Source organism: Solea solea, chromosome 14, assembly GCF_958295425.1.
Source record: "Solea solea chromosome 14, fSolSol10.1, whole genome shotgun sequence".
In the NCBI taxonomy this organism is placed as follows: domain Eukaryota; kingdom Metazoa; phylum Chordata; class Actinopteri; order Pleuronectiformes; family Soleidae; genus Solea; species Solea solea.
In genome coordinates this window covers 24,468,236-24,495,638 of record NC_081147.1, presented here as the reverse complement: position 1 = coordinate 24,495,638, position 27,403 = coordinate 24,468,236, and the positions used below count along the sequence as shown (strand labels likewise).

The following is a 27,403-nucleotide window of genomic DNA, read 5'->3' as shown; positions in this document are numbered from 1 at the left end:
TTGAATTTTGTGGCGCGGAAGCAGAACGTCCACAAACATTTTGCCTCCAAAGTTAGATTATAAATTGATAGTTATTTAACTTTTTAACTGAACTGGAAGATGGTTGAAGGTCCGGGCTGCACGTTAAACGGAGAGAAAATACGCTCCAGAGTCCAGAAAGGACAGAAAGTGAAAGAGATAAGAGGAAGTTTGACAAAACCTACGGTAAATTATGGATTTATCTCATACTCGCACACACACACACACACACGTCAGCCTTGACATTAAATACATGTATTTCAATTAATTCGTATTTGTGTCTAAATGTTCAATTTCATATTAATTTATATACACGCACAAGTCTCTCACACGAGTAATAAACAACAATATTCTGTTTGCATTGGTAACGTGTATACATTTTATCAATTGTATCCTGAACTCTACATAACTAGAGATTATACGAGATTATGAAAATGCGGTTGCCATTTGTCTGTGTGTGCTTTTGTTGAGTTATCTTTTATGTAACTATTCTCAGTTAATTATGTCTAGAGCTGAAACAATTAATTGATTAATCGATTACTAAATTAATCGACAACTATTTTGATAATCGATTCATTGGTTTGAAGCTTTTTTCATGATTAAAACTATTTCCGATTGTTTAAGCTTCTTAAATGTGAATATCTTCTCTGCATAACAAGGAAATCATTAAACTTTCCAGGTTTGACAAACACCGATCAACATTTTTTAAGGCTTTCTGATATTTTATGGACCAAAAGATTAATCGATTAATCTAGAAAATAATCGACAGATTAATCGATTATGAAAATAATCGATAGTTGCAGCTCTAATTATGTCACAGTCTGTGCAATACATAATGGGGCATATGTATATTATTCTTATTTATATACATTATAGAAGACCATTCTGAGTTATTTCTCTTTGCTGCTCTTTGCTAAAACAGTGAAGTTATTACACAGCTGGTCTCACTGTACGTTTTTAAAAGACCTATGAATAACTTGGTTGTCATTGTTTTAATGCTGACAATACTTATGATGTGTGTTATGTTCATGTATTCAATTCCATTTATAGATGAATTTGTATGTGTACCATGATGCATATTTCAGTTACTTTTACTCTGTTTTACTTCATATTTTATCCGTCTGAAACCCTGTTAAATGTATAGTAACAGCCATGACATTTAAAAGCAATAACTAGTTTATGTTGTTATGACTGATCTGTGTACAGGGTAAAGTTATGTCACATTTCAGTGTTCAACTTTGTTCAATGTCTTCTTTTAAAAAGAAAAGCAACCCTGAAGGACATGGCTTCCACAGTTTTCATGGCTGTCTGTACACTGGTGTAAAAACTCTGGGGAAGGAGCTCTTCATGTACTGTGGTACAAGAGCACTGAGGTAATGAAAAATGCATCTACCAGACAGACTCTATATGTATTCAGACAAGTAACTTCTAGTCTCAGTCTTAGGTCTTGTGTTTTTTTCCACCCAGGACTGTTACTGTCAGCAGCGACGTTACACCAATTTGTGTGACACTTGACAAAACTGATTGATTCGCACAGTCTTATGTCTTATGTGTTGCCGTCGACAAAATATTCTTGGGAATCCAGACATGCGGTCCAAAAAAACAAAACAGGAAACTAATGTTTAAAATAACCCACTGCTGCAAACAGCCCCAGTGTTAGTACATTCATAGAAAACACAGCTGCATGATGTGCTCAACTTAACGTCACATTGTTGCTTGTGTTGTTTGCTGTGGGAGGATTTGATGTAAACAGATAGATATGATGACTTATGGATAAAATTGTTTAAAATCTTAATTGTGAGTGTTGTTATATGTTGTGGTATAGTACCTTTTATGGAACTCAAGGAATTGTTCTTGACCCAAATAGCCATGTCAATGTTCTCCTCGGCCGTTCCTTATTATCTATCACATTGATGCAGAAACTCCTGGTGTAGCTATAATTATAGCTATATTTCAGTCGCCAACTTGCAGCAGTGGCCATGATGATCTAATACAGCTACAGACTGCTGTATAAAGGTTATTGTTATTATCTGTAACTGTTAAAACATATAGATGTATGTTGTTTATTGTGTATATAATGTATATAAAGTTTATAACACCCACCCCAGTTTTTAGTGTCACTTAAATCAACGTATAAAATCAATACAAGTGTAAAGGAAGGTATTATTGTCAGTGACACACACACACACACACAAACACACACTGCGGGAATGGAGTCTGTGACATTTCTATTAAGACAATTGAGTCTCCAACCATTAGGGCATCTTTTTGTCCTTTTACTTGGCAAGTCTTATATGGATTGAAAGACGCTATCTTTAAAGTAAATTTGTCTTCTTTCTTTTATGCTCACATCCTGCAGAGTCCACTTTGGTATGAATGGATCAATGCGTATAAACCCCGCTGAGAGGAGCGCTCGTACGGGCTGTGCGCCGGTGCTGGAAATACACCTGACTAACGACGTCGTGTGCTTCTTTGACAGCACTGTGGAAATAAGGTAACGGGGACGCCAGCTTGCCTAGATAGATTGAGGTGACAGAAGTTCACCTTGGGGTATGAGTCTCATACCGCGAGTATGTCCTACATTAGGCTGTCTGAAGATAGGCTGCTGTTGCATGAAAAACATCACCTATTTGGCTGGAGATTCTGTCCTGTTCATCGGCTGTAAGGTCCTGGTGTACTGTTCAGTAGCTAGACACACATTTATTTCTGCTGTCTGGAAGATTTCACCTATGCTGCTCCGTTTTATCACAAACAAACTGAAAGCACAAATTTATGAAAGAAACAATTTTGAAGCGCGTAACCTCACAAGTGCACCTGTGACATTGTGGCACGCATGCAGTAACAGCAGCCATACATTTTCCAAATTTGTCCTGTTCTGTGAAATTGTGTTCCCGCAGGTTGACGGAGGACTGTGAACAAAGGGTGAGGGCTATGGAGAGTCTGGACGTGTGCTCCTCTAAGTTCAGCTTCTCCCAATCTGAGGACGCAGTGCGGAGTCAAAGGAGCAGGATGCTCTGCGACGTTCTCCTCGACCAGACCATAATGCCGGGCGTCGGCAACATCATTAAAAATGAAGCCCTGTTTGACTCGGGCCTCCACCCAGCAGTGAAGGTATGGAAAGGATGATGGATTGTGTTCAGCACAGAAACTTTAAGCCCCTCTATTATTGAGTAATGCATTGCAATGAGGAGGGTGAAATAGGGAAAAAAAACAAATGCACTCTGGCGGAGATATGCCTTTTCTGTGTGGTGCGGTATTGAAATGGAAATGTTCTTTTGTCTATGAATGTATATAGGGTTTTTTTGTTGTTGTTTTTTTAAATGCAAATGTTTTTTTTTTCCCTCGTTGATTAAAAACCGTCAAACCCACCATGTCATCTGCTGTTTCCAAGCCTCAGGTTTAGCAGCTTGGTCAGCACCAGCTTGGTATTTTTGAAAGTAGACCATGGTTTTGTTGCAAATTCACTGGGTCTGTTGCATTTGGAGGCTGGGAGTGAGATGAGCTGATGTGTTTCTCAGTTTTTGGGTTGAAAATTTGAGTTAATAAATAATTATAGACTATCTTTTTATTAAATCAAATTTTTAAGATTGTACATTAGCAGAACATAGTAGTAGTAGTAGTAGTAGTAGTAGTAGTATCATCTCTGTCCTCTGCCCAAGTCACTGCACTCAAAGGACACTTCAGCAAACTTCACATCCAGGCATTTTCACTTTTTCTCCAGCTAATTACACTTCTGCTTTGGTTGATGTCCACCCTCTGCTGATGTACGTTGTAACTACAAAATATGTAAAGTGAGAAACAGACATTGTTGCTTAATTGTTAATCAGTTCAAAATCGGACAATTTATTGACAAAGGGTGAATTATTAACATCTGTATCTACTAATGTTATCAGTCATCATAAATGATTTTACAGTATCACACTACATTATTATTATTATTATTGTCGTTGTTGAATTACTGCCCAATCTTAAACCCAACTTATCCACAGGCCAAACCATTTAATAACGCAGTATTCAGCAGTCCAGAAAGAGAGTGAAAGTCCCATCCAATACTTTACATTGGTTCTAAGAAAACAACAGAATAAAAGTGTCATTTTTCGAGAGACCTAACCATTTTAAGTAAGAGACGCTTTGCAGCTCGAATGCTTCTCCCAGTGACTCTGCTCTGCTCCCTTTCAGAAAATATCAGAGGGGTACAAGAATATAGCACACTGGACCAAAACATTCATCTGGGACTTTTGCCCCCTTTTCTTCAGGGACTGCTGAATCTTTTCGAACATCTCCACCATTACCAAACCTCCCAGTTTCCTGAAAAGACTACAAGTGGTGTTTTTTTTAATAGCTGTCTGAGTCAGATTCTTGCTCCCTGCCTGGGCTGCTAGACTTGGGAATACCACATATGTAATTATCCTTCCTTCACATCATTCGAAATCCAGTTTTTCTATTTCATGTCTGGGCCTTTTCTTCATTGGTTATATGCTTGTATTATTGATCTTTTGACTGTGAGGCTCTTTTCATCTCTGTTTTGAAATGAAGGTTTAGACAAATATTATTTATTCACTCTGGCTGTGAACTACATCTCACCGTGCTGTGTCATTCTCAGGTTCAGCAGCTGTCACACGAACAGATTCACCACTTGGTGAAAATGACACGTGATTTTACACTCCTGTTTTATAAGGTTAGACACTTGTTTATCTGTTGAAACTTTTTTTAAACTTGCTGTAGATATTTTGTATCATTCTCTTGACTTTTTGATGTATAGTGAACGCTTAAATCAGTGTAACTATAGAGAAAAGATTGGATTTAAATCCATTATTGCTGAGAACACAATTCAAAACTCCTCTGTCTGCAGACTGAGAAATAATCTTTTTTCTCTATTCATAATAGAATGTAAGAAAATCTAAATGTTTTGCCTGGTATCTTCATCCTAATCTTTCTATTCACTTTTGTCTGTCCTCCTTGTCTCTATCAGTGTCGCAAATCTGGATCTCCCCTCTACAAACATTACAAAGTCTACAAGCGTCCTCAGTGCGGCCAGTGCTTTCATGTTATCACAGTCTGTCGTCTTGGAGACAACGGCAGGATGACTTACTTGTGCGAGTGCTGTCAGAAGGGAGATCCCAGTGGGGTTGACGTCAGGTAAAAATTCTTTTCATAGACGATGGCAGTTTGACTGGAAAGGTAGTGCCTTGCATTGTTGAAAGGGTGGTGTTACTGAAGGCTGGTGCAGATGTAGGTGATGCCAATAATGTCTTAAAAATCATATTAAATGTGTTTTTTGGCAAATTTATTTCATATTTTCATATTCAGGTTTTTTTTTTTTTATTCAAACTCTTTGTTCATTGAGTTGCTTTAACTACGATTTCACTTTCAAAGCTTTTTCAGCTCTTTTCCAAAAGTCTTTGCAGAAAGTTCTAAAGCCTTTGCAGAAAGCAGGTTCATATTTGGAGAGGCCATGTTTGCAGGCAGATGGGCTTGGCAGGGAGAGTGAGGAGTGTTATGAGGGTGGTGGGTATTAATGCACATGTAAGGCTGTGTTTGCCAGACAGGGCACTGGCTCAACACCTCCTGGGTTGTGTTTGAGCAAAGCTTTGCGCGGGGTTAGAGCCTTAAGCCCTTACAACACATTACTCGGCTGATAAATGCTTTCTGAGGAAAGTTTCCTAAAAGCCACTTTCCTCCTCCGTGACTGTTGGCAGTGCAGATTTGCCTTCTTGTCAAACATAGTTGAGCTAACATGTATGCTTGGAGCAAACAGAGCGTCATATAATAGCAGATCTTCATCCTCTGGTTAAACCCGCAAAATGTCTGTCTTGTTAAAGTTTTCTCTTTGCCTGTCTTTTCTGTTGTTAGGGTAATACTTGTTGTAATACCTCCTGTTTCTTATTTTAAAGATTAGTTTAGGGATTATTATGTCTTTGTTTAATATTCAGTACAGAGTGGCATGTCACATAGGGATGAGAGATACAAGGCTGGTGCCGTGGGGGTTGAATGTGCCCTTTAAACATCAGCCATTTTTAAATGTTTCAGCAGGAAAAGCAGAGGTATTACAAGTTACAATGATTCTGTTCAGTTCAAGTACGTCGGTTCAGTGACAGTGAACCAACCCTGAAACTGAGGTAGCTTCCTGGAAGCCAGACAAAATAAACTGCATCATTTACACCAGACCTGTGATTTTAGAGTGTTTTACATTCATTCTAAAAAAGTAAAAAAAAAAGAAGTTCTAGTTTTATAGGAACATTTAGATAACACTAATGTGGTCAAATATAGAGCTGCAACTAACAATTATTTTCATAATCGATATATCTGTTTGATTATTTTGTCGACTAATCGAGCAATTGTTTGGTCAGAGAATGTAGATCAGTGTTCTTCAAACCTGGAACTGATGATGTTCTCAAATGTCTCTTTTTGTGCACAAACCAGAATTATCCAGTTCTAGTGATGTCTTTGTTATATGGAGCAAAGAAACCTGATAATTCTGAAAAATCTAATTCTTTAATTCTTTTAAAAACACTCAAACTGATTAATCAATTATAAAAGTAATTGACGGTGTATTTAGTAATTGAGTATTTGTTTTTCAGCCCTTGTACAGATGTTTTCTGATAAAGTCAATCCTCATGTTAACCTAGTATTATTATAGTCATTTTAGAGGCTTTTTATCATGTGGTGCTTATGAAAAGTACTGTGTAATCTGAAGACAGCATCTCGCACACATGAGTTGCTATAATAGAATGTTTAATATTCCTGTTTCCATGTGACTGAATTTACTCACTGCCATGTATACAGCTGTTTTCTGATTACCTTAACCTGATTAATGTCAAACTCAGAATAATGAATTAAGACATGCAAACATCTTAATGGGATTAAGGTTTCCTGTGTGGATGTAATGTAGTCCTGGTGTCATAATCAAATATGAGTGGAATATTCTACTCGTGTAAACATTTTAATGTCTATAACATCTAGATATCTAAACATTTTAATGTTGTAGTATTCAGAATAAGGCCAATAATAATCAAATTATTGGTGTCCAAAATTAAGTCTTTCATAATTGGGTTAATACCGCTGTGCTGTAAACACTGTGTGTGTTTACAAAGGATCCATAGTTGTGTTTACACAGTAATACGATTCTGCCTCAGCGCATGTTTTCAACATTAAAGCCCGTTTCTAGTCGGAAAGATTTATTTTTGTCACTCCTGTTTTCTGTATCCAGTCAGCTCCCCGTCAGAAACAGCCTGATTGACTGGGTCTACAATAAGAGAACCAGTGATGATGTGGCTAAGAAGGAGGAAGAGGACTGGGCCTGTCATCTCTGCACACTCATCAACCAGCCTGCAGCAACAGCCTGTGATGCCTGCCTTACTCCGAGACCTGAGGGTGAGTAAAATATCGTGGCATCACTGTCACTGAATTTAATGGGGCGACAGAACCTTCTTGTAAGAAAGCGATGTAACACGAGTAGCTACAGTTTACTACTGTTAAGCTGAACGATGCCACAGAACGCTTGCCGTCGGTGTTCAAGCACTTCTGGAGCAAGGCACCAAGCTGTTGCAGTGACACCGCCGACAAGTGAGCCGATGTTGCTGCAAAAGTAATGAGCGTGTCTGTCAACTGGCCATTTCTCTCTGTTTTCAGGCAGCAGTGAAGGAGTGTTTGACGGAAACCTTTGCTTGTCTGTCTGTTTCAACTGCCAAACCACAGCTAAATGATTTACAGTGGTTTTATTTGTTGTGTTTTAAACTTTCTGGAGGCTTTTGAGATCGTACTTCCTCATTTCCAATCGTTTTTTCCAGTATTTCATTGCTGATTGGAAAAAAAGCTAATAGCTACACAAGTATCACTGACCCCAGTCCAGACTACAGTTTGCCCATGGCTCATTATTTATGCTGAGCTTCTCGAGCACTGGTTATTTGCCAAGGATCATATGTCAGATGTCCACTTTGGTGCAAGCTCCTGCAGTTGCTTCAGATGTTCTCAAATAAGCCACACATTTGGACGTGGTCGAGGGCCATCTGGGTGCATTAAGGGTGCTTATAAAGAGCCATTTATAATTCACATTTGGAAAAAAAAACATACTTGTAGAAGTCTTTAAAAGTTAAACATTCAAGCTTCCAAAGGAGATTCATACTTTTATGAAAGACTTCTTCTAACCGCCTGAGAGTCGACTATATACAAAAGCACAACGTTCACCTGCATTTTCTTGAACTAACATGAATAAAAGTAAGGACAATATTTGCATGTACACATGAATTATTCCTTAAAAATGTGGTAATGAATAATAGACTCTAATTTCTCACAGAACAGTGTCCTGATTAGCATTTGCAGGGTTATATATTAGTTGACCACAATGCAGCAACACTAAAGCAGTTGGGGGCTAAGTATTTTTGCTTAAGGGGAAATTGATAGTAGTCATCCAGACATTGTAGTTTACAATTACTTAAGTCATTTACTTTTTATGGGGTTACATTTCATGTTATTTTGCATACAAGCATCATCAGGATGACAGATATTCTCTGAATACAGAGTGTAGCAGTCTTTTATTGCACGCTAACCATTTAAATGTAACAACAACCTCCTCCATTGCAGTGCAGCCAGTGTACTTGGAGTAAGCCACAGCTTATTTTCCTTAAATGTTTTTTTCACTGTGGCTTTTGTCTCTACAGTCCACAAAGGCGACGTTACCGCTGAGGCATCGCCCGTCACTACTGATTTGATTAAGTACCCCTGCACTGCCTTCAAGAAACCACAAGAGGAGCTCAAAGTCAACTGGAGGTCTTCATTTGGGACTTCCACGCTTGTTTTCTCTGACTTGAACATGAAGCCAAAGCCTGTAAACTCCCCACTCTCCCCAGCCGGCAGTCATTTGAATTCCTTGGCGGCAGAGGGAAGTTTATATAAATACAACCACTGCCAGGGGACAACAAGCCCCAATTATGCCTCTGGTGGCTGGCAGAAGCAAAGTGCCGAGCTCTCCAATGGGAAGTCACTGGCCTCCTACAGTCACCCATCCAAGAAAATGAGAATTGATCACAGTCCTTTTCCCGGTAACAATGCTCAAAATGGAACCCCCAACTCCGGGTGAGTGAATCCCTCGCTTGGCTATTCGGGAATAACTTTATAATAAGAGAAGTTTTTTGCAAGTTCAGGGCGATAAGGAGGATAAAAAAGCATCTGACCATGGAATTTTTAATGCAGCATTGTTAAGAAAGCCCAGATTGATGTGAAGCCGTGGGGTTACCATGCAAATACAATTATTACCCTCACATGCCATCACACACCGTTGAGGAGTGGTTGTTTGCTCACTAATAAGAGTTGATGTGACAGGTAGTCCTGTGTGTTATTTAGAATTTATTTCCCGCTAATAAGACTCTTTCTTCACTTTTGTCAGCCTGCGCAAAATGGGAGCGACAAGCGGCGGCTCCTTTATCTCCCCCGGTCCCAGCGTCCCTCGCTGTACATCCCATCGCCGTCCAGCCGTCCTCAGAGTGGTCCACAAGGACGGGGAGAATAAGGGACGGCAGTTCTACGCCTGCTCGCTGCCCAGAGAGACCAAGTGCAACTTCTTTGAGGTGAAAATGGAAAGCAACTCGTCACCATAGCATTGTTTTGCCTGTAAAATGGATAACTTACAATCTTTCTAAGGATTTTCAGTGTTGGCAGACACACATATTTTTTTATTATTTGCATCACATTTAAACGACTGAAATAAAGCCTTATTTTCTCTGTTGCAGTGGGCAGACACACACTTCCCCTCTTGTCACCATGGGAAACGCTGTTTAATGAGGACTGTACTGAAAATAGGGCCCAACAATGGTCGGAATTTCTACACCTGCAGTTTTCAAAAGGGTAAACAGTGTGACTTTTTTCAGTGGGCAGAGAATGGACCAGGAATGTCCATCCTTCCTGGGTGTTAATGTGTTGTTTTTTTAACTGTTCACTAACTTTATAAATAAATAATGTAAAAAGAATAAATACATAATGTGACCATGTATCAAATATTCAAATATGACTGTCCTGCAGTGTAATTTATACAATAACATCTATCCAATATATTCAGATAATGCCCAATCACTCTTTTATGCAGCGCATCTAATCAAGTGTCTATTTGCATCTGATTTGCCAAGTTCAACATTTAAAGATGTAAATTGAGAAAAAATTATTACAACGCATGTCATGAAATTTAATAAAGTGTAAAAGGAGTAATCAAGGTTGGGGCAATTAAACTTACAAGTGTATTTAACACCAAAAAAAATCTTCAGCATTAAAATACAGTGTGAAGGCTGTTAATGAATTTTAATATATAATCAATCATAACCTAGTCAGAAGCAGTCCACAGACTTCAGGACTGGTGCATCCGACTCGGAGTTAGACACCATGTAGTGGAACTGGGAGAAACCGGGGACTTTGTTGCAGGCTGCACCTGGGGATGGCAAAGACAGACAGATAAAAAGTTATTCATAACAATCACATTAAAAACATATTTTAATATGATTTTGAATTTTGTGTTTCTGTTTTAAATTTGACTCAATCATGGCAAAACACTGGCATCTGTCTTGTGAGCTATACCATTATTTATATGAAAGGGAGGAGCTGGGGAAGAGGTGAGGGGGGTGACATTGGCTGTCAATCACACTGTAGCCACGCCCCTAGCCATGGATATCATGCTGTATTGAAGAAGACCTGACTCTAGCAATTATTATTATTATATGTACATTATAAATTAAGTGAGCATATACACTCCTTTTTTTCTTTTTTTATTCTTTATGGAGTCGCCCCCCGATGGCCATTCAGGAGAATACAGGTCTCGGGACCTTTCTTCTCTCCAGACTCACAGACAGTAGATTATTTATGTGTTTATGTTTAACCTCTCTTTAACCTCTTGCACGGCTGTTATCAATGCCATTGATGTGACTCGGTTCGTTAGTGCTCCGAGCTGAGATACGACAGTAACGAGACGGTGAGGAAACTGGCATTCATGGATGTCGTAATGACGGTCATTAGAGTCGGGAATCACCTGAGGCCGCATATAAACACTGTCTTCTCAGAGTCGCGCGAGGCCAAATGTGAGCGCTAGTTAAATCCCTCACACTTGGCCTCGTGTGACACTAACGACCGTGGACAACATCCTTGGACGTCTTCATCTCGTTGCGTTCATCCTCTCGTCTTTCGTGCCTGTGGTGCATACTGTGCCGTGTGCAGGTGGCAACACCAAAAGTAGATAGATGCACTGCAACTCTGGTACAACTCTAGCCTTAATGTAAAGGAAAAGGTTACCTAAGGACTTTTCTGAAGGAGGTAAGAAACTGTGTGCTGCCGCAGCTGCTACAATTATTTTCAACTCTGTTGTCATGAGAACAAACCTATCACAAGACAGACAGGGTTGTGTGTGGACGACATGCTTTTAGAAGATGTCCTTAAAGGTCTAGCGTGTACAGTTTTAGTGAAATTATTTGGCAGAGATCTAAGGTAAAATAATAGTTTTTTTTTTTATAAATGTACCATCACCTCTTTGTATGAATTGTTTTTAATCACCCTAGAATACGCCTTTTATTTTTATATAAGGAGCTGGCTCAGCTCTACTGACGCCGCCATTTTGGATCAAAATGGACAAATGAAAAATGTATTTAAATGTCTTGAACTCTTTGACCCTCAATGTGAAAAGTGACATTAGCAGACACATTCAATATGGAAATAAGGGATGTTTGTGTATGGGTAATTGCTTATGTGTTGTGCATATGTTGATATTTATTTATTTTTATTTAGATTTCAATTTAATACGAGTCATGGGTCACTGAATGTTAATTTGAAATAGAGGCAAAACATTTCTGATATGTCAGGGACTCCTGGGTGTGGGTGGTGTACTGAGTTTGATTTCAAATGCAGTATAGAATTACACAATAACTTAATGCCACGCTCGTGTTTGCATTTCTTAAAAGGAGAGAAAAGCAGAGCTTTAGAAAGCAGATAGAAATATGATTTATTTATCTAAATGACAAGATTTTGCGAAAGCAAGTGAGTAGTATAGCTCTGAAGTCAGATCCTGACTCTCCCCTTGTTTTCAGGAGACATACCAGGATATATAAGGTTCAGTATATTGCTTTTCAGCCACAATATTGCAGGATAAGTTTTTTTTTTTATTATCATTTATTAGTCCTTATCACCCAAATTACATATTTTAAGCATAATTAAAACTGGGTTTTGGGAATAGATAAATAATTTTCAAGAATTTATCATTGTCATCTGTGACATTCAGAATTAGAGAGATTTCTGTCAAATGGGTGGGAAAAAAAAGATGTCAGCAGGGAGCAGTGCAGTCTGTGTTTGTGAACCCAAACACTCACCATAATGCCCTGTGGTGTTAGCACAGATGATGGCTCCGAAGAACTCCGAGTAATGCCTCTTGATTCTGGAAATGGCCATCTTGCAGGCTGTTGAGGGATCTGTCCCGGTCCTCATCAGCTCCACGGCCAAGTAACTGTTGGCAGAATAAAACGCAGCACACATGAGGAAACCCAGAGTGACTGTCAGGGCCACCAACCAGGATGATGATAGGGATGTGCACTCGCGATTGTGGTGGGAGATGAATCTGATACATAGAAATGTTCAAAAAACAGTGATTTGAAAATAGCAGTTGGCAAAAATGCTGATTGTTTGTATCGTCACTCCATATTAAACTGCAGGTGTTAACAGGTGCACGCAATAGTGCTAATTAGTCGCGCTGCAGAAACAAAACCGGTGCCGTTCCTCCAGTATATTTATAAAACAAATACTGACGTAATGTAAATTGTAAAAACAAGACTTCATCATTTAAATACACAAATGAAGGAGCACTGTTCTAAAAGAGCTTCTTTACATTCGAATGCACCTAATGACACAGTTTAATGGAAACACTGCAGTTTGTAGTAGATATATTTCTCATTTGCGACACAACACGTTTTAAAATGGATGATGTTTTTAAGTCGATGATGCGACACTTGTTAGGCAGCTCTGTAACCACAGTTATCAAGTCAAAACAGACTGCTGTGACGCTGGTGGGCATGATGAGTAAAAAACACACCTTGTCCCCTATTCAGTCCCTACACTAAATGCCTAAGCCCAGGTTCATTCTATTGTTAAAATCCTTTCATTTTATTTTATTATAATGCAGGAAAGCTTTAAAAGTAACTGTTTTAAAACAAACAAAACTGATTTGCAGCAGTTTCCTTTAACAAAACTTTAACACAACCAACAGACAAGTAAACAAGAAAGAAGCAACTAAACACAGACAAAACACACAAGCACTACAAAGACCTAAAGCCAGATTATGGTGCCACAGATCAGATGTGCTCAGAATGTCGCACCAGAACTGAATAGTAAAAAAAAACGCACATAGATGGACACCACTTTGAAAATGCTGCCACGCTGTGAGAGCCGGGCTGAAAGAGATGGGTGTGACGCAGGCATGGTCCGATGACCGGTTTCAAACTCTGTATTTAAAAGTCAAAGTATCAAAACCTCTAAAATGTGCAGTCGTACTGTGTCCAAGGCACAAGGGATTTTTAATGAAAGAAAAACAGTAGTGCGGTTATCTATCGGGCTGTGTGTGTGTGTGTATATCTCATACCATCCCATCCCGACTTTACGTTCCTCAAGGGACAAAGAGGACTAACTACTAACCATAAAATGAAGTCATTCTTCTTAGGACACTGCATCGCCTACCATTCATATAAACAGTTAATGCCAAACCGTAACTATAATTTAAATATTAGCCCTAAACTTCTTAGTTCTTCCTCATCCAGACCAAGTTTTTGGTCTGCCTGACGACTACTAGGTCGATGTTCATGCCAGAAATGGTCCTGTGTGTGTGTGTGTGTGTGTATATATACATAAATATGTACAGAATTCTTGAACAAACACAACCCCCCCCCCCCCCCAGTAGTTCCAGGGTGTGACTCAGAGACCTATGAGTGCATCAAACATCCCTCAGGTGTTTCTGTGAATGTACAGCTGAGTGCAACTTGAAAAAGACAGCGCATGTGTGCTCACCAAGCTACTTCGGGATAAATAAACCCAAAGATAAATAGATAAATTGTCAGCGACTGCCATATTCTCAGGGTTTGAAAACAAACAGCAGCTTAAATGAAATCTTGCCTCTTGTGGAATGAACAAATGACAGTTTGGGGGCAACACAGTCCATTCCTTTATTTATAATGCTATTGTTGCACAAACACCTCAAAGCTCACACCAGGAATTGGCTGTTTAAAATCTGCACATGCCACACATGTCAATATTCTCCAAAACATAATTCTTTTGTCACAAAAACACCAGGCGAGCAGCTCGGTTGAAAGAAAAGGGGAGCAGAGAATAAATCCTTGTTAGGATGTGAGTTGAGATGCAGCCAGAATGTCTGAGAATTATACTGTATATGGAATTCACTTTTGCATTGTTTTTACACACTGGAAAAGTCAATATTGACTCACGCATAAAGACGGCTGTAGTAATGAAAGCATTCCTTAGAGGAGGTGGAATTTTAGTCTCACTTTTAACTTTCACTAACTGCTGGAAGCAATCTATTAGAAAACGGAGCATACTTCTTTATTCTGTGAAAACACTTCATAATGATCCATAATGTCTGAGACAAAAGCAGAAAAATATTTTGTGACCTTGCATTTTTTTTAAATGTTCTATTTGATGCCTCTGAGCAATTTGCTTCCACGCAGTGGAACACACACTTTTTTTCTCTCCTCTTCCTGACATTGCTGTTATCACAGGGGCTGTGGTGCCGTACCTCGGTAGAAAGCGCATCATAATATCTCCATCTCCAGTAGCGGCAGCACCACCAACGGAGCTGTCTGCATAAGCCCCTGCTCCAGCTATAGGAGAGTCTCCAACGCGGCTGCAGGAAAGAAAAGGCACAGGGTTTAAACACAGACTAGTGTCTAGTTTAACTGATTAATTATCAATGCTTATGTTTGTCTTTTCAGATGCGTTCAATGTCTTTAACTGTACTTTAAAATGCAGATTTAGAGCTTCTTTCAGTTTAAGTTTATGAGCAAACTGATTTTGTAACACTGATTGTCATCACTCGTCATCTTCGTACCCCGGAACTTTGTGAGTCATTCCATTGGTCGATGTACCGGCAGCCACGTGGCCATTTTGATCAAGAGCCAGCATCCCTGTTACAAAACAAAGGAAAGAAGAAAGAAGAACACCTATAACACCAGAGTGAGGAGGTTAGCCTCCGAGTTAGCCATTCCCCTGATTCCACGCTGCTTCATGACGTCCTCAAACTAGGTCTTATGTCATTATTTTGACTGAGAGACGCCTCGCGGCAGGAAATTACTTACTGTGAGTTTAAATGCTAAACTTCTAAACTGCCTGAGGAAAGGTGACTTCACTTTCAGCTGTAAGTGATGATACCTACCTATGGTGTCGTGGGAGTGAATATCAGCATGCTGTGCCCTCCTCGTCTCCTTCAGTATCGCCTTGGGCTTGTAGGGTCCACAGGACTTGGAAGGATCTGGAAAAACATTCTTTTGACAAGAGAGAAAGCATCATTAACACTGACGATGACATTACCCTGAGATTCTGCAGCACACAGAGAAGAAATGCTCACGTGTAGATGTTTATTAACTGAAAAGATGGCAGTCTTGCTTGGTTTGGAATATCACAAAGGAAACATGTTTCCATTGGCCTAGTACATGACGTGAACAAAAATGTCCCCATTTAAAGTCCTGCTGCTTCTACAAATGTGTCCTTTGGCAGTCAAAAGCCATTTTTCTATGGAAACACAGACAGACTACTGTACCAGCTTATTCTTTCTAAGTCGACTTGGATAGGGGGGGGTCAGCACAGAGCACAAGATGTGAATATTTGTCAGGGTGCACTGTAGTTTGACAAAAGGTTTCTCTATCTCTCTACCTCAAGGCGTCGGCTCTGCTCCTGTGAATGACTGACTGCACCCGGTTGACCTGCAGGGAGCGCGGATGGTTTATTCAGCTTTTTCTGCTCCTTTGATCTCAAAGGTGAGTGAGATTCCTCTAAAAATATCCCTTTTTTTTTTTTTACATGTGAATGAACAGTCCCAAAATGCAGGCCTGGGCCCATGAGCAGTTAACTTACAACATGAAAAACAAAGATCATTTTATGTAGAGAGTCTGTATCAGCGTTACTCTTCTACAGGCTTTTCATCAAGCCATCAGTGGAGGAAAAGTCTCAGGTCTCAGCGTGTCTGTTTTTCGTGAAAGTGCTCGTGCATTATTTATAATACCAAGTCTGTTACATTCCATTTCATGAAGGCGAAGGTAAAACCCTTGAAAAACTGTCTCTTTAGTTCTAAATAATGCAAGTACAGTTGTTCTCCCGTGACCTCAGCAACAATCTGCAACTTTTTCAAAAAAAGCCTGTTAAAGGACTGATTTGTTTCCAAGGCAAAGATGGAAAGAAAAATCACACCTTTCTCTGCACACCACACCTCAGCACATTTTTACATTGAACTGTCACTGCACAATGTCTTTTATTATTCAAAAACGACAAGGATTATTCAATGTCTAGTAGCTCTTAACGCATACTGTACAGTTTCCACTGCTTTTACCTTCTTTAGCGTTTCACGTTTGCCAAGCTTTGCAGTGAAAGTGTTTATAAATGTTTTTGCGATGACGGTGTGAGTACCTGTTAAACCAAATGATTAATGCCATGAGTGCATTAAAAAAGCTTTGGTGACAGAAATAATCTGCTTTCCTCCTTTTCCTCAGCCACTGTTGAGTCACTTATATCTTAAGTTTTGTTGTAAAGCTGCTCAGGGGCCATCAATAAAAGGACTGTACTTGTACTTGGCAGCCCCAAGTGTAAATATTGTAAATTTGATCAATAGGACACCACATAATCTCTCTGGAATGGTTGAACGGAAAAACAACTGTTAGTGTTTGAGGTTTGGGCTCGTTATTGGAGGAGTGAAGAGGATGTAGAGATTGTAAAAAAAGGGGAGGGCATTACCGCGAGCACACAAACTGACTGTTAGACATAGACTGCGCGAATAGACACACACACACCTTGCGATAATTGGGTTGGCAGTTGCCGCTCAGCCAGCGCGAGAACATGCTCATGGATTTGTTGGTTGCCAGGTCCTCCGCAGTGAAGCCCATGTTTTCAGCAAACACAGAAGCTATCGGGAGAGAAGTTGTATTTGTCAGATGCACGCTCTGGTTTACACTGACCTTGGGTTTTTAAAAGGTCACAAAGAAAGAAGTGCCTGGAGGCAATCTGATCTTCCACACCACGGCATGTACTTGTAGTTTGTGGGAGTGGAGGTGTACTGCTCCATTTCTTTGCAGTAGCAGTGACCTTACCAGTCTGTGAGAATGATGGTTCAATTTAAGGTGAATGAAGCCAAATAAATTGAATTTCCCTTGTATAAAGTAAAAACAGTTGGTGTTGACATATAGGCAAAGCTATTTGATTTGGAAGACACGTGTCATGTAGAAGTAAACTGCTTATAATTGACCTTCACTTTAACTGCAGAAAGGTGTAATCCTTGTCTTTTATTCCATTTACGTGTTCTTCGTACCTCTCATGAGAAAAGTATAGAAACTTGTTTTTCCGGTCTTCGTCATCATTCAGTTAACATTAAAGGTGTGTGCATTAAAGTGCTAAGTAATGTCCGTAAGTTTCAAATCACTCTAAAAGACCTGTGTGGGAGATATAGGTCCTTTCAAAGATAGTTTCTGATTTTAAAGAGCTCAGACACATTTGTAGTCAAACAAAATCACCAAAGTTACTATTTTGTGGAAAAGCCTCTTTCCAATCAATGTCTGCCTGATGTCTCTGACCCCACAAACACCAGCAGACACTTTGTATCTGCCCTGGTGATGCTCTCTCTTCAGGTTTCAGTGCAACCTGCTTCATCTTTTGCTGTGTTGTGGTAACTCTGCCTTTGGTCGTTGATTTTTGCAAGGGTTTTTTTTTGCACCTAAAAGCACTTTGCTTGCTATCGTTAGTATTATATTCCTGCTGAATGTCATCCAATATTTTTTTTTATGTATTTGGCTCAATCAAAGCTCACAATATGCTTGTGTATACCAGTGCATTCATCCTGCTGCTTCCATTTGCAGTGGAATTATGAAAAATAAATGTCATTTCTGGATGCTTAAGCTCCAAGAGAACCGGCACCACATTGGACAGTTGAGGCAGCAGCTGCAGGTCATGGCCTCTTCCTTTTTCTTCCATCTTTTTGTGTCTTTTTGCAAACAGCACCCTGGTTGTTTTTTTCCCTTTTGACTGTTGAAGAAAGCAAATTATTTTGCAGTCTACTTGACTCAGGACTTGTGCTCCTTCTGTGTCTAGAATGTGCCCGACTGGTGATTTAGTCAAACAACTGTAGAACGTCTGTCTCTCTGTCTGTCCGTTAATTGCATAACTGTCCAATGGGTCAATCTACAGGCTTCAAACTTGGCAGGTGACACCAGTGTTGGCACGGTTTGTTTGATAACTTTGAAGGGGTACTGCATTAGTGTGTTAAAAGCACATCTCACACGACAGAACAAAAAAATGTATAGCTTTCAATAATATACTTTCAGTATGGAGCATGTGTTTCCTTCTTTAGACACCTGAACGTTATACAATCATACTCTTATGTTCAGAGCATTATCCTGTAGCTCTGACACACGCATTCATCACCGACTGCTTATGTTGCTGATGTAGGGATTACAGCGCATTCAAAGTGCTGTAAAAAACAGTCTGAAAGGCTTTGGCCCTTATGTGACAGCTGCTTGATGGAGATAACTAAAGTGAATTCAACTGCCAATGTCTGCTTAGAAACAAATTTCATTCATTGTTCTTCAAATCCACAAAACACATTTCAAAGTACCCTGGATAAAAGGTTGGGTCTCTGTTGATGAGTAATTTGAATTTATGGACCCAGTTGTTTGAATAATGACTAGATTTCAAAGTGTCTTCATTACTTTTACCCGGTGCAGCCACATGTACCTGACTCTCCCACCAGCAGCGTGTGCTCAGTGCGTTCCATCACGGCCCTTGCTACTCCGATGGCATTCTTGATTCTTCTCAGGTTTGCGACTGAACCCACCTCCATTGTATCCCTGCACAGAGAGGATAGAATTAGAATAAACACTGCTGCTGCTGCTGCTGCTGCTGGGATTCTGTCTGTGGAGGCAGAAAACAACCTGTCTAGCCCTCCTGCTACCTCCAAATCCCACAGCCAGTTGGAACAGTGTCATTCTGAACTGAGCGGGTCAAACTGACCCACACAAGGGAGCAGGAGGGCTAGAAGAAATAAATTAATAAACTTCAATTACATAACCGTGTTACAATGTGCTTCACGGTTAAATACAAATCAAGAAGTAGTAAAACAAAACTAAACGTGCAATATGTGCAAATCAGGACGTGATATAAAAGAAGCTGGAGATGTAATTTGTCCAAGATCAGTAGGGACAGAGAGACAGAGTGTTGGGCAAAGGCTTGATCTCCTTTTGTCACATATTAAGACTTTGGAATAACCAGCAGGGCTCCATCAGTTGACTTATGATTGCATCAGTTCCACATCTCTGATGCCATCTTCTCCCATCTAACCACCTGCTTCCTGAATCAACTAACTGGCCAGAAAAATAATCACCAAAACGAGGGGTGATTAAGCAAATTAGAACAAAGGTGTGCGCGTCTGTGTATTGATTCCACTAAGCCATTAGCAAAATGAGTGTAAACACTGACACATTTAAGTGTTGCTATCAATTCTTCAAGTAAACTTTCTTGACATATTTTACTTTTATCTCGTAAACATGGAAGTAGGGATCAGCTAATTCATGCAATGAATCAAGCCCATACATATTTAGTGTGATATTTATAAATTACTACTAAGGTACTTTGAATGTACGTTTAAATGCCCAGAAATTATACTGCACTTGAGTGACGGTGACTCAATCTAATTTTTGATACTGCAGATTATGGTGGTGATACCTTGATATTGCAACATTTAAATCATCACAACATACTGAAACCCTTAAGAATTGCCGTAGGGTTGAGTCACCTCCCCCTCGTAACACAATATCAAAAACTGTGAGTCGTTCTCTAACATGTATGTTGTATTAGATTGCATGGAAATGTACAGGTATTCTGAATCACTGTGTGTCTGCTAGTGATAAATACTGTGTTTATACTGCAGTTATATTGGATTGTGTGTGGGGAAACTATCACATTCATTCAAAATGCGTTTTCCTTAAAACAACGTAGGAAGGAGAATTTAACAGAGTAACGACAAACCACTCGCTGCTTACATTCGTCTCCAGTGATAACACCTGAGTGTGTAAATGTTTAGGAAACCAATTTATGGAAAAGCTTTCAGCTCATAGAGACTCTAAATTAGTAGTTTATTAAAACAAACTTCTCACTAAAAAGGTCAGCCGGTTAATTGTGTAGACGTTAAAGATGCACAGATGGCAGCAGAACACTGTGTCATTTGCACGATATATTGAAATCTGCAGGTGTAAAGCAAGATCATTTAGGATTCATAAAACGGCTCTCTTCTCATTTGGCCCTACTTACAACTTACATTTTTAATATTGTGTCAATGTTATTTCATATGTTAATGAAAGTGCAGTTTATGAATGCATTTATTTACCCATTCATTATCATGGCGTCCAGCGTGGTCTCTCCAGACTCGTCGGGGCTCCCGCCGTAGCCGACGCTGCCGTCACACTGCTCCACTTCACAGCGGGCACAGCCCTGCTCCACTGCGTCCAGCACCGAGCCACCTGACTGCAGAGTACGCCACGCTACAGCGGGACACAGAAGACAGTGAGTCACTAAGTTTAAAATATACTACCAAACAGAAGATGATTCCAGTGAAAAGAGAATTTCTACAGTCAGGATAACAAATATTCGAGCATCTTAACCTTAACTATGAGAGTGGAAGGGTCGCTCTGACCTACAAGTCTATTATTTTTACAAACAATAATTGAGTCTGGCATCAACTCAAGGTCGACCAATGTGGGGGTTTTCTATGGCCGGTGCCAAGCTTTATAAATCAACTCAATTGCTTAAATATAATGCAGATTTTTCTGGCCTACATGTTTAGCTCGTTTTCCTTGTACCTCTATCTGATAATAATAATAATAAATGTGTGAAACTCTGCAAATTAATCAAAATCAAAATACAACCAAATGCAATCTCCAAATCCAAAGATATGATTAATAGCATTGCAATATGATTGATTTTACCATATTGTGCAGTGCTACATAAAAAGGGAACATTTTACTTTGTCAAATTAACTTTTGGATGAAATAAAATGTTTGGTTAGCAGCATTTATTAACTTCCTGAGAACAAAATTGTGCAACTAAATAATCTTTAGTTGCAGACCTTTTGAAGTAGATCAATCTTTTATAATCAATTTATCTGAAAAAACTGTTGAAAAACATTAATTGGTGTTTCCCAAAACTTTCAATGATGATGTTCTCTAAGACGCCAGAAAATATTCACGTTAAAAAGCTGAAAATAAGAGAGTTGTTTTAATTATTACAAAAAAACATGCAGTTTCTTGTTGCAGCACTAACCTCCAGCATAAACACAACTGATAAAGACAGTTGGCATCCTGCTCTCTCGCCAATTGTTTGAGTGTAATGTCTAATAATAGTGCTTTCTTGAGCTGCTTTAAACATTTGCAAAGTAAATGACGTTAATTCAATCGAAAGTTCACATGATGCATGATGTGTCCACTCCAGCAAATCTGTAATAAACAAGCATTTGGCCACTGATCCCCACTGATCCACGAGCGCCCATGGGGGATCAAAATACCAACTGCTATCACTGTCACCAGCTTGCCACTAAATTCTCCGTCTATTACTCTGTTCGGCGGGATATGACCACAAATTCCGCCTCTTATCAGTGATGATTTCACCATCTATAAATTCTACCGTCTTCGGTAAGTACTCTTGTCTGAGAATGCAGAATGATTGTCGTTTTTTTTTTTTTTTTTCATAGTAGTAGTACATTCATCATATTCAATCCTTTTTATATAAAAAAAGAAGTGCTGCAGAGTGGGGGAGAGGAGATTAGCCTGTTATTGTCGGCTGCTTTTGTAAGCCCCCAAAGCATAAGAGATCTGCATGGGTGGATCAATCACAGTGGCTCACAGATGACACCTTCAAATATCCACCTGCAGGATATATGTGTGTGCACCTTTTCCACTTTCACTGCTGCCTCTGGGAAAAGATGTGACGTACGTCTATCTCTTAATTCAAGGAACGTCTGTCCTTCTGTCTGTTAATTACTGCCCAACGGTTCGCTTGACGGGCTTCAAACTTGTCATGTGACTTATGGAGGACGCCAGTGTGCGCAGTGATAACGTCGATGGTGTTTGGATGAGAAATGCAAGAGATACTGGTGGAAATGTGACAGATATACGGCTAAACAAACCACTTCCACCCTGTCTCACATGGAGAAATGAATGGAGACAAGACGCCACCCTCACCTTCCTGTGATCCGTAGCAACCATGGTAGTAAAATTACACACTTGATTGTACTCTGTCAAACTTGGCAGGTGACTTTCTAAGGGCACCAGTGTGTGCAGCGCTGACTTTGACATTGTTGGTGTGTGTTCCTCTATTTGTTGCTTTGTGAGGACCAAAAAATATATAAACCATACAGAATGAGGACATTTTGGAAAAGAGAGGACATTTGTGTATCTTTAAAGGGCTTCTTCGGGTTTAAGATCTGGTTTTAGGGTTAATTTGGGTTTAGGTTAAGGTTATAGGGTAAGATGTTTAGTTGTAAAAGTTAAGGTTAGGGTAGGGTGTACTTGTTTTTATATCTTGGCGAGGTCCAAGAAACATAAAAAACGATCTTTGTGGAAACATTTTGTCTGGTGCTCACATCTTGAAAGGGCTTTTTCCGGGTTAAGCACTTAGTTGTGATAGTTCAGGTTAGGATAAGGAGCTAGGAAACACATTATGAGAATGATGTGTCTTCACTAAGATATAAAGAAAAAAGTTTTTGTGTGTGTTAAGCCATGCATCTGGTGGAAATCCACTTGACTGCTAATTGAAAGCGATGCTGAAATATTTTCAGTTTCAATTTAAACACATCCAATGTGTCATCCTGAAGGAAATCAAATAGAGAAAGGGTAGCGCTGGCAGAGGCAGTTATGAGCTGAGTGGGTTCTGCCAATTTCCTGTTGGCATCTGAGACTCGATGGGCTTACACACCTGTACAGTTAAGCTGCACTGGAGTCACACAAGTAAACTGCTAAAAAGCATTTTATTACAATGCGGGGAGGCAAATCCTTAAAATTCTGGTTTCGGAGCCTTTGGGGTTTGTACTAAATTATACATAAGCACACACAACTGCAGACAAACATACAGTCTGTCCTTTTCTGCCTCCTTTCATGAATTAAAAATGTCAGAGTGAAAAAAATGTTCTCCCCCATTGTGAATTAATCTTCTTTCTTTGATGAATAAATTATTTCATCTATGAAATGTCTGAAAATATTGAACACTGCCTTTCACATTTTCCTGCAGCCCAAGGTGATGTTTTGAAATGTTTTTTTTTTCTTTTTTTTCTCTAAACCAGCAGTCTAAATCCAAAGGAGATTTAATTTGCTCCCAGTTATGACAGGGATTCATCTGAGAGGGAGAACGACTAACATATTTCATTTCATTTTTCTTTTATTACAATCATGCGGTGCACAACTCCATTACATTTCTGAAGCAAAATCAAACATCACTTCTTTTCATTCTTTTTTTTTTTTCTGCGCACTCCATGATCAAAAAGGTGTAAATAACACCATCAACTGCAGACAGGACATTGTGCACCAAACATGAAGTGAATTATTTACTGGTGAAAAAAACAACCTAATAATTGTAGCATGTACAGCTACATTTACAGCTTTGTCACAACATCTAATATTTTAATAAATATCTTCAAATACATTGTTCAGTTTCCTGCTCAAATAAAATAGTTAAGTCTTACTTAAAAGACAGTAGAAAAAAGGTGGAAACATTGTAATATGCACACATTTGCAATTGTCACAAGTTCTGTTTATGTGTGTGAATTTGGTTGTAATATTAGTCATCTTTTAAAAGTTGTAACACTGTAATAGCACAATATCCTGGAAGTGATGTAGGGCTACAGTTGTTTTAATTATGGATCAATCTGTTTATTATTTTCTCGATTCATCGAGTTTATTAAATTGTGAATATGTTTCTTCCCAAACCTCAAAAGACAACATCCTCAAAATGTCTGTTATTGTCTTTGGAACAAGAGTGTGTTTTTTCCACTTCACATTATTTTGTCCATAAACCAACGATACTCAATATAGAGAAAAAAATTGATATTTAAGAAGCTGTTGTTGTTTTTTAAAAGGAATCAGAAATAAGTGAGTAGTTGATTAATAATCAATGAATTGATTAAATGTCACTGTTCAGTTAATGCTGTTCCATAATAATAGTACATGTTACTGAAAAATCAAACAGAGGTGCACTTATTTACAGTTTGTCTGCATATTTTGACCACAAATTCACTCTGGACACTAGTGTTTATAATGAGAGAGTATAATAAATATATAACCGTAGCGTAAATCAATGGTCCTGGACTTTGTGAAACTTTTGAGAGTCGCTTCCGTGTTGTTAAATAATGTAAATACGTACCTGAAGCCGTCACATCCTTGAATGGCCACGTATTGATGATGAGAGGGAGTGATGTAGGGCTACAGTTGTTTTTATTATGGATCAATCTGTTTATTATTTTCTCGATTAATTGATTTTATTAAATTGTGAATATGTTTCTTCCAAAACCTCAAAAGACAACATCCTCAAAATGTCTGTTATTGTCTTTGGAACAAGAGTGTGTTTTTTCCACTTCACATTATTTTGTCAACAAACCAACGATACTCAATATAGAGACAATATTGACATTTAAGAAGCTGTTGTTTTTTAAAAGGAATCTCAGAAATAAGTGAGTAGTTGATTAATAATCAATAAATTGATTAAATGTCACTGTTCAGTTAATGCTGTTCCATAATAATAGTACATGTTACTGAAAAATCAAACAGAGGTGCACTTATTTACAGTTTGTCTGCATATTTTGACCACAAATTCACTCTGGACACGAGTGTTTATAATGAGAGAGTATAATAAATATATAACCGTAGCGTAAATCAATGGCCCTGGACTTTGTGAAACTTTTGAGAGTCGCTTCCGTGTTGTTAAATAATGTAAATACGTACCTGAAGCCGTCGCATCCTTGAATGGCCACGTATTGATGATGAGAGGGAGTGATGTAGGGCTACAGTTGTTTTTATTATGGATCAATCTGTTTATTATTTTCTCGATTAATTGATTTTATTAAATTGTGAATATGTTTCTTCCAAAACCTCAAAAGACAACATCCTCAAAATGTCTGTTATTGTCTTTGGAACAAGAGTGTGTTTTTTCCACTTCACATTATTTTGTCCACAAACCAACGATACTCAATATAGAGACAATATTGACATTTAAGAAGCTGTTGTTTTTTAAAAGGAATCTCAGAAATAAGTGAGTAGTTCATTAATAATCAATGAATTGATTAAATGTCACTGTTCAGTTAATGCTGTTCCATAATAATAGTACATGTTACTGAAAAATCAAACAGAGGTGCACTTATTTACAGTTTGTCTGCATATTTTGACCACAAATTCACTCTGGACACGAGTGTTTATAATGAGAGAGTATAATAAATATATAACCGTAGCGTAAATCAATGGCCCTGGACTTTGTGAAACTTTTGAGAGTCGTTTCCGTGTTGTTAAATAATGTAAATACGTACCTGAAGCCGTCGCATCCTTGAATGGCCACGTATTGATGATGAGAGGGAGTGATGTATGAACAGATGGAAACAGTAGCGTTGACGTGCACACGAGGAGGGACGTCAATATTTTGCCCGGACATACCGTGGCACGAGCGTCGCTACAACCGATATTTCCAATATTCATGACTCTTTTTAACACGAGAATATGGTGTTAAAACCGGGACACGACAGAGGTTTTACCGCGGTGTAAACAGCCGATTGTTAAATGCGTTCGCGCACATAACCAGAGTCTAATAACTACACCGTTAAGCTGAAAGGAGCGTTACTTCCTTGTTGTGTCACGTGCATAGTGGGCGGGATTGTAATTAAAGGGCCAGTGACACAATTGTATTTGAGGTCAGCAGGGAACATTATTTTGTGATGTAAAGTTTCAGGAACTGGATTGGAATTCTTTATATAACTAAATGTGAACCACTAATTTGAATAATTGTGTTTAAAATTTTAATTTGAAAAATGTCAAATGAAACTGAATGTATTGGTTTAAAGGTGTATTGCAATACATTTGAATTCATCTCTAATTAATTCTCTAAGTTTAGAGCTGAAACAATTACTTGATGAATCGATTATTAATCGATTACTAAATTACTCGTCAGATATTATGATAATCGATTAATTGGTTTAAAGTTTTTTTCATTATTATTTTTTCCTTTGTTTCCTTGCTCCATATGACAAATCAATCATTAAAAGTGAATCATTTTGGTTTGTGGACAAAAACAAGACATTTGAGAACCTCATTATTTCCAGGTTTGACATTTTCCTACCATCTTCTGACATTTTATGGACCAAACGATTAATCGATTAATGGAGAAAATAATCCTTAGTTGCAGCTCTGTCTAAGTTTACTTTAGTTTCTCTCAATTCAAGATCAGTTCTTCCAAATCAAATCTTGTGTCACATCTGGGTGTTGATTATGTAAGTAAAGAGAATGACTCACACTTTCATCCGTATTGTCCTTATTGTGATGATTTAAAGGTCCAGTGCAGGGTTTATTGACCGAAGTCTATAAATGGCGCAGTTTTTGGCTTATCTATGTTTGCGATACCAATGAAAACTCCATAATTTAAACTCAAATCACAAATATTACTATTACTACTACTACTATTTTTATTTCTGTCCTGCCATTGATACGTGACAAGGGTATTTTTATTCTCGGTGTAGATGACATTGATGTGAAGGGTTTGTTTTGATTGTTGCAAATCAGCTGGGTAGGATTATAGGCTGTGTTTGTCTCAAAAGATAAGTAACTGTCTTTATTTCTTTGTGCTTTTGGCTTTGTGTAATATCCTAGATCTTTATAGATAACTGCTAATTTTTCCGAGTGTTTCAGGGAGTACAGATGAACTTCAAGGACAAAATGCATAGTGCCCTTGTTTTAGCTTACTGTTTTGATGCAATCTCGTCATTTTTCAGATTTAATTTAGTTGCAGTTACTGAGCCAAATGTTTACATCTTTACTGCTCAGATTGTGTAACAACCCACATGTCTGACTGGACTGATGTTAATCGAATACAGCAACCACCGACTAGAGCGCTTTCAAACGCTGTGTTCAACAAAGAT

General features: G+C 38.7%; 2 protein-coding genes across 4 annotated transcripts; one reads left to right on the top strand and one right to left on the bottom strand.

Annotated features, from left to right (window-relative positions):
• Positions 1-10,104, top strand: neil3 (nei-like DNA glycosylase 3). Its single transcript, XM_058650469.1, has 10 exons — positions 1-204; positions 1,282-1,391; positions 2,378-2,512; positions 2,916-3,129; positions 4,622-4,696; positions 4,991-5,157; positions 7,229-7,392; positions 8,679-9,093; positions 9,404-9,584; positions 9,747-10,104. Exons 1-10 carry the CDS (start codon positions 100-102, stop codon positions 9,927-9,929), a joined length of 1,749 nt encoding a protein of 582 aa, XP_058506452.1. The 5' UTR covers positions 1-99; the 3' UTR covers positions 9,930-10,104.
• aga (aspartylglucosaminidase) lies at positions 9,188-26,120 on the bottom strand. 3 transcript variants are annotated; one of them, XM_058650472.1, is made up of 10 exons: positions 25,805-26,120; positions 20,627-20,780; positions 18,979-19,091; positions 17,046-17,158; positions 15,419-15,527; positions 15,095-15,170; positions 14,783-14,890; positions 12,357-12,490; positions 10,331-10,435; positions 9,188-9,625 (listed from the first exon to the last, which is right to left on the bottom strand). In XM_058650472.1, exons 1-9 carry the CDS (start codon positions 25,968-25,970, stop codon positions 10,335-10,337), a joined length of 1,074 nt encoding a protein of 357 aa, XP_058506455.1. In that variant the 5' UTR covers positions 25,971-26,120; the 3' UTR covers positions 9,188-9,625; positions 10,331-10,334. The 3 variants fall into 3 exon arrangements, with proteins under 3 accessions (XP_058506455.1, XP_058506454.1, XP_058506453.1); XM_058650471.1 differs by having other exon boundaries at positions 9,188-9,577; XM_058650470.1 differs by lacking the exon at positions 9,188-9,625 and having other exon boundaries at positions 10,290-10,435.
• Positions 26,121-27,403: the final 1,283 nt, after the last annotated feature.